This window comes from Theobroma cacao, chromosome 8 (assembly GCF_053813885.1).
Source record: "Theobroma cacao isolate CCN51 chromosome 8, ASM5381388v1, whole genome shotgun sequence".
Lineage (NCBI taxonomy): Eukaryota > Viridiplantae > Streptophyta > Magnoliopsida > Malvales > Malvaceae > Theobroma > Theobroma cacao.
The window spans coordinates 3,615,907-3,628,618 of NC_142646.1; the positions used below are offsets into that span (position 1 = coordinate 3,615,907).

At 31.9% G+C, this 12,712-nt stretch overlaps 2 protein-coding genes across 13 annotated transcripts in view; one reads left to right on the forward strand and one right to left on the reverse strand.

Moving 5' to 3' along the window:
• The window catches only part of LOC18591843 (MADS-box transcription factor 23-like), a 22,422-nt gene continuing 9,710 nt past the window's right edge, over positions 1–12,712 (forward strand). For both annotated transcript variants that reach the window (XM_018125905.2, XM_018125907.2), the window contains exons 1-2: positions 1–55; positions 219–434. In XM_018125905.2, the coding sequence (XP_017981394.2) occupies positions 253–434 (182 nt within the window). In that variant the 5' untranslated portion in view covers positions 1–55; positions 219–252. The remainder of the gene's footprint in view (positions 56–218; positions 435–12,712) is intronic.
• Positions 5,411–12,712, reverse strand: part of LOC18591844 (uncharacterized) — a 25,733-nt gene continuing 18,431 nt past the window's right edge. For 4 of the 11 annotated variants that reach the window (XR_016027865.1, XR_016027867.1, XR_001929077.2 and 1 more), the window contains one exon: positions 5,411–5,707. Coding sequence is in view for 2 of the 11 variants with exons in the window: in XM_088808905.1 (XP_088665031.1) it covers positions 10,513–11,065; positions 11,153–11,205 (606 nt within the window). In the remaining 9 variants the exon portion in view is untranslated. Of the gene's footprint in view, positions 5,708–9,602; positions 11,206–12,712 lie in introns of those variants that run through there. The other 7 variants (XR_016027862.1, XR_016027866.1, XM_088808905.1 and 4 more) reach the window with 3 other exon arrangements.

The window sequence follows — 12,712 nt, forward strand, 5'->3', positions numbered from 1 at the left end:
CGTCTCTGAAAACCTCGGTTTGTCTCCTTCCTCCCGTTTCTCACTTCCTCTCCAAGTAAGTTTTTTTTCCCTTTTCTTTTCAAAAATAAAAAGCGAAAAAAAAACCACTAAAACTCCAATTCTTTTTGTTTTTTGCCAAGCTTTTTATTATACCTCCCCCTTTATCGAACATCGAGAGTTAATTTTTTTTCTTCTTCATTTTTTTGTTTGAATAAAAGAAGATTAATTGTTGAGTACTGCCGAGCTAAGGCTATGGGGAGAGGGAAAATAGTGATAAGGAGGATCGATAACTCGACGAGCAGACAAGTGACGTTTTCGAAGCGAAGGAACGGATTGTTGAAGAAAGCGAAGGAGCTCGCGATCTTGTGCGATGCTGAAGTCGGAGTAATGATCTTCTCTAGCACTGGAAAGCTCTACGATTTTGCTAGCACCAGGTCCTTTTAAGATCTCTTTATCATCATGATTATTTTTTTTCTTCACGCTTGATTATTCCTTTAATTATCATGATTTGTGATGCTGGCTAGCTATTGTTTTCCTAGATGAGATTTGTATTTTTTTTCCATAAAAATATTGTTATATATATATATATATATTTATTTATTTTTTGTTAATGTGACATAAAAACGGGAGCTTAGGGTTCAAAAGATGGAAAGGAAGTTTGAATGCAAGAGTTATAGTTTTGATTTTATGATTTTATGACTCAAAAAGAGTTTCGATTTTACTGTGCGTTTAGTTAGAGTTGCCTTTGATTGTTCATCGTTGATTGGATATCGTTTAGGATCTGGTTGAGTTCTTAGAAAGTGTTAAGTGAGCGTAGCTAGTTTTATATCTTGGAGTACGGTTACTGGTTAGAGAGATGTATATTGTAACCTAGTAATTTCAGTTTGCTAGTTGACTTCGAGGCTTTCTACGAAGACTAGCCATGGCTGATGGAAGGTTTCCATACAAGTCGAGTGTACTGAATTAATTACCTTTGTGAAATTTCAAGTTGGAGTTCGAGCGCTAAGAAGAATTATAGCTTTGCTTTGTTAGAGTCTAATAGGGGACACAAGCCATGACTTTTTTGCATGGTTAAGATTAGAAGAATTCAAATTGATGCAGCTTTGTTAATTATAATGCGCATGGTTGAAAAAATAAAGAAAATGGGAGTTGAATGTCGCCTCTACAACACTGTTACATATTGAATTCCTATCAGTTGAAATGACCTTAAATTCTTACTCTTTTCTTTTCTTCCAAAAGACACCAGATACAACCAAGAAAACACCTAAAGTTGTAGGAAAAGAGAGAGAAAATAGAGGATTTGCATTGCAAAACTAGACAGACTGGTCTAATGCAAGGGTTCCAACCTTGCTATCCTTGAATATTTAGACTGATATGCAGCACAAGTGTTTGAATAATCGATAGGAAACCTTTGAATCTCAGGAGAAAAAGATCAGGCTAGGGAAATCTCAACCCCAAATCTAGGTCGCTAATTGTCATGAAAAGGAAAGAAAAATGAAGCTAAAGAAGGGGAAGAAGAAAAATTAAGAATAGATAAGTGACTAATATATGAAAGTATATCTAAAGTGTTCCACCATAAAATTTGTGGAATGATGGAATTGCAGTATTGTTTGAAAAGTTTGATAAACAAAGTGTAAACATTGATTGAGCACAACTTTGAGATCCATCCTATACTGAAAAATATAAATGTCAATCGAGCATTGTACTAAAAATGGTTCTTAAATTTCCCCTTTAAATATGACTCATGAATATCCATATATTTTAGAGGTAGTATTATGTGTAAAGAGGCTGGATGGTTAAGAAGTTAAAAAGTTTGCTAGCAATTGCGGAAAAATGGTGGTGGCTAGTTGATTAATTTGAGATGGCAGAAATGGGCATATATAGATATATAACTCATACGAATTCAAAGTTAAGTGTCATAGAGGGATGATATAATTGTTGGTGATGATGGATAATGGCACACTGAGTGAGGCTGTTGCCACAATTTGATCAGTGCAGAGATAGCAAAAGCAAGGCTTGTGGTATTAAGAGGTCATTATAAGCAAATGGGAGGATATAATAGTAACAAATTGCCTGTGTTTGCTTGCGAATAAGATATAAAAAAACATAATTTCTTGTTGGGATTTTTCAAACGCTAAAGAAAGAATGGGAGGAGGAGGAGGAAAAGAAGGTAATTGAAAGCGTTATAACTGTGAAGTCAATGGAAGAAAACAAAAGACAATTCAAAATGTTGAAACTTTAATTAGGAATGAGCTAACTAAAATTCTTTCCTTAATAGTGCTTTATTATTCAATTAAAAATCCTTTTGTTTTATGATTGCATAGGCTATGAGGTATTTTATACTTGAAATATTTTTTTAGGTTTTTCAACTTAGCTACAATTTTTATTCACTAAACGTATGAAAAAAGAGGCAATACTATTCCTAAATCAGCACAAACAATTGATAATCGAAAATGCTGTTTTCTAGTATTTCAAAAGGTTAGTAGTTCCACTTGCATCGAGAGTGATACTCTTTGAAATGCAGCAAGTATATTTCCTGGAACAACGGGTAGTACTGAAAGTTATCGGCAAAATTCAAAAATAATTAGCAATGAAAATAAACTAAATTTCTAGGTAAATTTCCTTAGGCCAGGTTTACAAATTAAAATTGCAAAAGAAAAACTAAATAATAATTTAGAACCTGTGAAGTAGTATGTCCTATTTTGTAGACCAACAATATATAAAAAAAACAATTAATAATGATATTTAAACATAAAACAATCATTGTAGTGGTTAATAAACAATCAAAAACTTATTAAGAAATCTATTTAAATTTATAATATATTTAAAACTTATTATTTGATCACTTGGACTTTTGTAAATATATGAAACACATATTTAGAGCAAGGCTATAGGTTTTGATAATTAATTTAATATATTATATAGATGATTTGGAAATCTAAGGAGCTTGATATACACAAGAAACTTCATTACCTTAAAAAAAATGAAAGAAACTTTATGTATGTTTTAGGTACAATTTGTTCATTTTCAAATTTTCAATGATAAACAATAATACTTTTCCACCTTTAATTACTCTATCCATTAGCTTATTGTACGAGATCAACATAATGTTGTACAGTTTTCTAAAACTTTTTAGAGAATATTTTGATGAAGGATGAAAGGATCCTAATCACTCCTTTCAGAGAATATTTTGATCAAAATAAAAAAGAACTGCAAGACATAAACCAAATCTGAATTGAACTGTATATCTTAACCTAGGTACTAGGGCTTCATCATAAGAGTGATTAATTAGGGCTTTTTGGTTCATAGGTGGTAGATAATATTAACCTAGGAAAAAGGAAAAACTTCAAACCCCAAGTTTCAAGGTGGATCGAGTGAGCTGCATGCACCAAGGTCGACTTGAGCCTTGTTTATTAGCAGCTGCTGGATTGGAAACTTATACACTATCTTTGAACTGTCAAGCATGAATGCATGCTGTTCCTAGAGTGGAAAATTTTCTTGGAAACTTTTTTTTTTGTTTTTTAATTTTATTGGTACATATGAGGAGGCAGGAGACAATAAGGATTTAAACTTTGCACCTTACAAAATTTTGACAACATTCTAAATAAAAAAAAATCAAACCCACTGATTTTTTCTTTTTAAATAAAACTCTAAATCATAATTAGTTAAAACTGAAATTTATATTGTGGATAATTAGTTAGGCATTCACTTTCTTTTCATTGTCATAATCACTATAAAATGGACCCCTTAAGAAGAGATAAGAACTAATCATCTTCATGACAAAAGATACTAGCTAAGTTGCTCCTGTAAAAGGAAGGAAATATAATAGAAAAGAATCATGCATGAATCTTTTACAATAACATAGCTTAGCACCTTAACACATTGGAATAAACTATGGTGATTATGGACCACAAGACTGATTACTTTAAGATCCTTATGAAATTTAATATTGGAAAGATATCCATCTTATAACCAGAGAAATGTGAAGAAATTCTTACTTACATTATTTAAATATAATATCTTTGCCCCAAGAAAATAGCTGACTTGGACGGGTTTCCAAACACATTCACCACTTGCCCTTTGTTTATTACATCTCGTCAAACTCAAGTCCTCCCTTTTGCCATTCTTTGTTAATACTTTTGAAACTGTTTGGAATAATTGAATGCTTTCCCTACGATTTCCTTGGATATGGTGGCTGATCAGCATTCAGTAGCACAAAGGTCTTAAGCATCTAAGCTGGTGAACTACTGCCAACCTAACTTTATATATTACGTCAAAATTTTTGGATGGTGGATTCTTATGTTGTGCAAAGCAAAGTGTAAAATAGGTGCTTTGTGATCTGTAGGAAATCTCTTGTTTGGAGCCCTTTCTTTTTCTTAATCCATATATATATAAAGAATCATATCTCCACATTTATATTAATATCCTCTTTGGTAAAGAAGTATATAGAATATTTTTCTTTCATATAATTCTGAATATTAAGGAAACTTATCTTTTAGGGAATTGGCCTATAATTAACTTAGTATTAAAGCCTATGCTCCTCCTATGAATTTCTTTGTATGTACTGAAAGAAAATTTGATTGAGTCAGTATATATCTTTGGGATTATTCATATCGATAAGTGTTTTTTTTATTAAAAAGTATATATATAGAAATTACAATTACAACTAAACAACTTTTGAAATATGTGGTTGAAGAAATAGACGAACTAGCTGAATAAATAAATTAATGTAACATTAGATGAAATCTTCACACAACTAGACTTGAATCTAACACTTAAAAAATTCCAACAATTCTTCTTTATCATTGATTCAAAGTTTCATTGGTACAGTAAGTGTATATCATAGTACAAACTTTAATATGTAGTTAGAGTCAAAATCAATATTTTGACTAAATATTTTCTTTCCAACTTTCTCATTAGTATGCAATCCTAAATTATACTTCAAGATAACCATCAGAGGAACATTTCCTCTGGAGGGTGCATGATGATTACACTATTCTTTACATTTTGCTAAAGTATACACTTTTTTAGTGTTGTGAAACTAGTGTCCAGTCTAAGTAACTATTACTGACAAAGGGGAGGTTAGGGGGAGAGAGAGGAAGTGGAGGGAGATTGGGGGTGAGTGGAGTTCCTTGGTTAATGAGAGATAATTCTGTCTCACCTTATCCATTGTTTCACTTTTTCATTTTCAATTATTTGAAGTTGAGATTTTAAAATTAAAATTCTCAAAATTTTTAACAATTTGGATGAGCTAACAATTTTTAATTAAGGGTTGGAGGGCAAAGGGAAAGACTTATATACATTGGATGGATGAGGGAATATATACAGTGCTTTCTCGAGTTATTAAGAAAAATTTTAAAATTCATGTTAATTATATCTGTCCCAAATATTTTAAATAAAGTTACCAACATTATTATTTGAATTTATGTTTTCATTAAATTTTAACATAAAAAATTTATTTTTACATGGACCAGCCTCAAAAATTAACTTGAAAGTAAAATTAAGTTTAAAATTTAAATAACATTACCATTACGGCATTTACAAAAGGAAAAAGGAAGCAAAGCTAATCCATAATATATATATATATATATATATAATTCTCACGTAAAAAGAGGTGGAATTTAAAATTTGTAGGTATCAACTTGAATATTATCGAGCATTGTCGGAGAAAGCCCATGCTACCAGTAAGCCAAATGCATATGTAAATCTGCAATAACATTAACATAATAACAAATTAAATTATGTAAATCTTTGCTAACTATAAATGATGAAGACCAACAATTTTAAGTGAATGATATACTGGTTTAAAGAGGAACAAGTCAAATTACAAAGAATGTGAGATTGCAACTAAAATTACACGTGAGCCTTTAAAAGATATCTCAAATTGGATAAGAAAATAGTTATATATTCCTATTCACAAGAAAAATAAAGAATGTAGGGTCTATTTGATTTACAGACAATTTAGGGTTTAGTTTTTTTAAGGGAAAATTACTCCTACCCTGTTAGGTTTTTACGTTCATTTATCTTGGATTCATTAATGTTCAAAATACACTTCGTTCTAAAACTTTAAAAACGTTGTTAACAAATGTTAAAAAATAACTAAAATACCATTAAGATAAAAAAACATCAAAATGCATTTTTTTGAAACTAAAGATTTGAGATTGCTTCAACATTGATCCCATCCATGGCTTCATGAACACCACCAGGCTAGGCCATCATCGACCGTAACTTTGATTGCATTCACATTTTTAGCTATCTATTTTTTGCGGTTCATTAATTTGATTATTTCCATCTGTTTGGATGGAGTGTTTATTTTGAATACTAATGAATCCATAAAGATTTAAGATGAAACTCTAACCGTTGTTAGCAAAAATTCAAAAATGACTAAAATATTGTTGAGATTAAAAACACCAAAATGTTTTTTTCTTTTTAAATAAGATATTTGAGGTTGTTTCAACATCAATCTCGCCTATGGCTTTGTCAACACCATCAAGCTAGGTGTTACAATCTTAGTGATAAGTCATGAATCCCATCCCAAAGAAATTGTCACACTCCCAACGAGGAACCATGAGTATGTTATATTTTCAACAAAAAGTCATGAATCTCACATCAAAAAAAGATGTCATGGTTCAAGAGAGTCATAAATCCCATATTAATTGCATACTAAAATGAGATTAGGTATTTAAGAGTTTACATCATCTTCAAATTGTGAAGCATTTTTTGTGAGATAAAACCATGAACACAACGAATCAAAACAGACAATATCTTACAAGTTGATATAAATTGTGACAGTTGATATCAAGTCTATATAAGAGTGAGATTAAACAATTAAGAATTGTACCATAACTTGTGAAGCCGATATACGATATACTAGAATGAGATTGGATATTTAAGAGTTCATACTATCTTCAACTTATGAAACTCTTTTGTGGAACAGAATTGTGAGATCAACAAGTCAAAGTAAACAATATCCGACTGCAACTGTGTCTTAGAGTGAGATTAGACATTTAAGAGTTCACACCATAACTTGTGAGATCGATATGCTAAAATGAGATTAGACATTTAAGAGTCTACACCATCTTCAACTTGTGAGACTCTTTTGTAGATAAAACTACGAGATCAACGAACCAAAGTAAACAATATCTTACAAGTTGGTGTGGATCATAATACTAAGCCATCATTGACCAAAACTTTGATTACATTCACATTCTTAGCTTTGTCTTTGCTTTGTGGTTCATTAATTTGATTATATTCACCACTGAGAGTTTTATCTTAATTTATTTTAGACATTTCGTCTCAAAAGAATATATATCGTAAGACACGTAAATATATGAGGTTGTGTTGGAAGGAAAAATAGGAGATCTTTTTATTCTCTATCATAAAAAAATTATTTACAGCAGCTTATATATATATATATATATATATATACATGTTAACCCTAAAACAACCCTAAAATAAGAAATTGTCACAAATATAGAAAGCATAATATTAAGTCTTGAAAATCAGACACAAAAATACAATAATCTCTAAAATTATTCCTAAAAGATCTTTACCAAACACCAGTCAACACTCACCCTTAAGTTAGTGTATAGACATCACACATGCCCAACTTGCAAACTAAAGTATGAAATGGTCTACTGCTAAGTCCCTTAGTAAACACATCAGCTAGTTGTTTTTTTTAGGTCACATGAGAAACCTTCAAAAAACCATTGTTATTGTTTCTTTTATGAAATGCCAGTCAATCTCTTTATGCTTTGTTCTATCATGTTGAACCGGATTGTGAGCTATACTGATAGCAGCCTTGTTATCACAGAACAAGGATAGACATTTCCCTTCTGACAATTGCAATTCTTCCATTACTTTATGCAGCCATAGTAATTCACAAACACCCTATGCCATAGCTCTATATTCTGCTTCTACACTTGACCGAGCTACCACATTCGATTTTTTGCTCCTCCAAGTAACTAAATTTCTACCTATAAATATGTAATAACTAGATGTTGACCTCCTATCATTAGGTGATCCAACCCAATCTGCATATGTAAAAGCTTTTATCTTTAAGTGACCATATTTAGAGAAGAGTAATCCTTTTCTAGGTGCAAATTTTAGGTATCTTAAAATCCAAAAAACAACCTCTAGATGAGAATCTCAAGGGTCATGCATGTATTGACTTACCAAACTTACGGCATAGGCTATGTCCGGTCTGGTGTATGAGAGATAGATCAATCTCCCAACCAACATTTGATATTGACCTAAATCAACTGACTCACCAACTTTTGCTTGTAATTTATGATTAGCTTCAATAGGAAAGTCTACATGTTTACATCCCAACATACCAGTTTCTTCAAGAAGATCCAAAATGTATTTCCTTTGAAAAATAAAGATTACTTTATTAGATCTGGTAATCTCTATTCATAAAAAATATTGCAACTTACCCAAATCCTTAATTTCAAACTCCTGAGCTAAAAGTTTTCTGAGTCGGGCAATCTCCTCCTTATCACCCCCAATCATAACTATACCATCAACATAAACAATAAGTAATGTGATCTTACCATTACAGTGTTTAATAAACAAGGTATGATCAGCATTGCTTTGATGATATTCAAATGAGATCATGGCCTTACTGAACCAATCGAACTAGGCCTTGGGTGATTACTTCAAACCATATAATGCCTTCTTTAATTTGCAAACCTTCCCTTTACTCTTCTCATCATCAAATCTAGAAAGAATTTTCATATACACCTCTTCTTCCAAGTCTCCATGTAAGAAGGCATTCTTGACATTAAATTGTTGTAAGTCCCAATCAAGGTTAGCTACACGTGATAACATGATTTTGATAGTATTCATTTTTGCAACAAGAGCAAATGTCTCTTGATAGTCCATCCCATAGGTCTAGGTGAAGCCTTTTGCCACTAATCTAGCTTTGTACCTTTCAATTGAACCATCTACCTTATGTTTCATTGTAAACACTCATTTGCATCTAACTGATTTTTTTCCCAAAAGGGAAGTAACAAGTTCCCAAGTCTCATTTTTTGCCAAAGCTTTCATCTCTTCAATCGTTGCCTCTTTCCATTTTGGATCATGACATGCTTCTTGCCAACCTTGTGGAATAGAAATTGAGGAAACAAACAATACAAAGGCTCTATAGGAAAGAGACAGAATCGTAAGAAACAAAGTTAGAACTAAGATGTTTAGTACAAGTTCTGACTCTTTTTTTGATAGCAATAGGAACATCAAGATCATTAGCAATGGGATTAGAATTAAGGTAATTAAAAGGTAAAGAAGACTCACCACATGTATTTTCAGGGATTGAACTAAAAAATGACGCTTGACCAGGTATAACATGCTTGATGGCTTTATCTGTCTTTTCCATTCATATGTAAGTTTTCAAATTTAGCCTCCTAATTACCCAGTTTTAGGTTGTTCCTTGTCATCACTAGGATTTTTACTAGAAAACTGTATGGGGCAAGTGCTATTACCTCCACCTCTTCTTCCTTATTCTCCCCCCGAAAAGGTGAATGAGGTGCATGAAAATAAAGCTCAGACTCTCTAAAGGTAACAACCATACTTAGAAAGTACTTTCTCGAGGGTGGATAATAACACTTTTGAGTTGCAGAGTAGCTAACAAACACACATTTAAAGACCCTAGGTTCTAACTTACCTACGTTCCTCTTGTGAACAAAACATACACATCCAAAATTTTTTGGAGAAGCAGCATATGAATTACTACCTTGTAGAACTTTTAAAGGACTCTTAAAGTTGAGTTTTTTAAGGGCATTCTGTTAATAAGGTATACGATTGAAAGTACTGCATCGCCTCAATAAGCCTTTGGAACATTCATTAAAAAAACATGAGATCAAGCCACTTTTAATATGTGCTTGTTTCTCCTTTCAGACACTCCATTTTGTATACTAGTGTCTACACAACTAGTTTGGTGTAATATTTCATTGGAATCTAGATATGCCTTAAACACACCATCCATGTATTATGTACCATTGTTGATTCTCATAATCTTAACCTTAGCATCAAATTGTGTACAAATCATTTTGTGAAATAGTTGAAAACAAGAAAAAACCTCATTCTTTACTTTCATCAAATAAACCCAAGTTAATCTAATACAACAATCGATAAAGGTAACAAACCATCTGTAATCGGATAGAGAAACTATTTGACTAAGTCCCCATACATCAGAATGAATAGTCATAAAAGAAACTGAACTCTTATTATTAGTTGAAGGATAAGAATGTCTGCTGTGTTTAGCAATTCACAAGCGTTACAAATTAATAAATCCAACTTGCATTGTTTAAACAAACTAGGATATAATTTTTCTAAAACAAAAAAAGATGGGTGTCTTAATCGTTTATGCCATTGGATTATTTCTTGGTTAACATTCATAGAGTCTCCTAATAGGGCTCGAGTTATACTAGGAATCAAGTTACTGCGACCTTCCTCTAGTAGATACAAGCCATCTTACAATCTACCAAAGCTAATTGTTCTCTCTGTTTTCAAGTCCTAAAAAACACAATGAGTTGGAAAGAATTCCATTTTGCAATCAAATGCTTTTGTAATTGAACTAACAAATAAAAGGCTAATAGGAAAACTAGGAACATGAAGAACTGAATATAGATTAATGGTGGAAGTACATTTAACAGAACCTGTTCCAGATATAGATGCTAAAGATCTATCTGTGATACAGACTTTATCATTGTCTAAACACAGAGAACAAGTTAAGAATTTATTAGAAGAGCCTATCATATGTTTGTTTGCTCCAAAATCTAAAATCCATGAATCATTATGAGTATCAAGAGTAGCAAGAAAAACAGTACCTATTTTGACAAAATTGGAGGAAGCAACTATAGTTGATTGAGAATCAAGTTGAGACAAAAGACACCTTAGGGTTTGTACTTCTTCATTAGAAAGACTGCCAATACTAGTCTCTTTAGATATTTCTACTACTTCGAATAGGTTTGCTTGTGGTCTTGTTGAGCCCATCCGTTTACCTCCACGACTCCTAGTTGGTTGACCATTCAACTTCCAACAAGTCTCCTTAGCATGCCATAGCTTTCTACAATAATAACAGTGTAAATGATCCTTGTCTAATCGACCTTGGTTGCTGACTTTCAACTGTTCACGAAATGAATTTGCAACTAACCCTGCCTTGTCTACTGAAACTGTGTATATCATAGAGCTTCGACTTTCTTCTCGCTGCACATATAAATAAGTTTGCCTTAATGAAGACAAAGGATCCTTACCAAGCACCTGAACTCGTATTTGATCATATTTCATATTTAAACCAGCAAAAAAATCATATATGTGTTCTTTTTTCACTAGTTTCTGAAATTTAGCTACATCTTCAGAACATGTTGCTTGAAAATCTTGGTAATAGTCAAGTTCCTACCATAAACCACTCAATTCAACAAAGTATTGAGGAATAGTCATCTCACATTGTTTCATCTCATGCACCTTATTCCACAATTCAAAAATCTACGCATCATTACTCACTTGAGACTAGGTTTGAGAGGCTACATTCCAAATCTTAAATGCAATATTCAAGAATAGATAACCTCGGGCAATTTGAGATTGCATAGAATTAATGAGCCACGACATTACAAGGGAGTTTTTAGATTTCCATTGATTATAAGTGGGACTAGTGACGTCTGACTTTTGTTTATCTCTAGCAACATATCCTTTCAGACCTCTAACTTGAATGAACAATAAACAAGATCTTAACCACGCAAGATAATTTGTTTCATCTAGCTTTACGGGACTGATTTGTAAAGAGAGATTCTCACCGATCAAACCAACTTTTTTTTCGTTAGTTATTTTCTTCCCATCAACCTTGATTTGAAACACCAATCAAGCGAGGCTTTTGATGGTTATCAAGAGTTGCAGACAAGATCCCCTTACTGTCGAGCAATAAAAAATGACTTCTTTACTCAACGAAAGCTTTGTTACCATGTTGGAAGAAAAAACAAGAGAGTTTTTTATTCTCTATCATAAAAAAATCATTTGCAGCAGCCTATATATATATATATATATATATATATATATAATGTTAACCCTAAAACAACCATAAAATAAGAAGTTATCACAAATATAGAAAGCATAATATTAGGTTTTAAAAATCTGACACAAAAATACAATAATCCCTAAAATTATTCTTAAAAGATCTCTATCAAATACCAGTCAACAAGTTATAAGGTTGTAGCACAAAAAGAGCTTAGTCCATGGACAACAAGAAAAATGCAAGAGTGTGATACGAAACTGTTGAGTTTGAAAATTTACCTTACATAAACAATAAAAGATCTTTTTGAAACACAGAAAAACAAGAGAAAAGAAAATCACCTCATAAGGATATGAGCGATTGTACTTAGAGGTATATATCATCAAGGTCTACATGATTGTTATCTTTGTCAAATCAAGTCCTTTTTTTTTTTTTTATTAAGTTGAAATTTTTATTAAAATATCGCACATGATTCAAAAGTCAAAGTCCTGTAATCTCAAATTGCCATTACAAAGGATCCAAAGCAAAACTAAAAACAATACGATACAAACACCAATAATAACCCAACAAAACACCTTAACTTATAAGTTAAGAAACAGACAATTCCTCAAACAAAGCAAAACATAACTAACTTCTACCATAACAAAAAGATACGACACCCAACATTAAAAAAACCTACCATATCAACACTAGGCTACAAACCTTTCC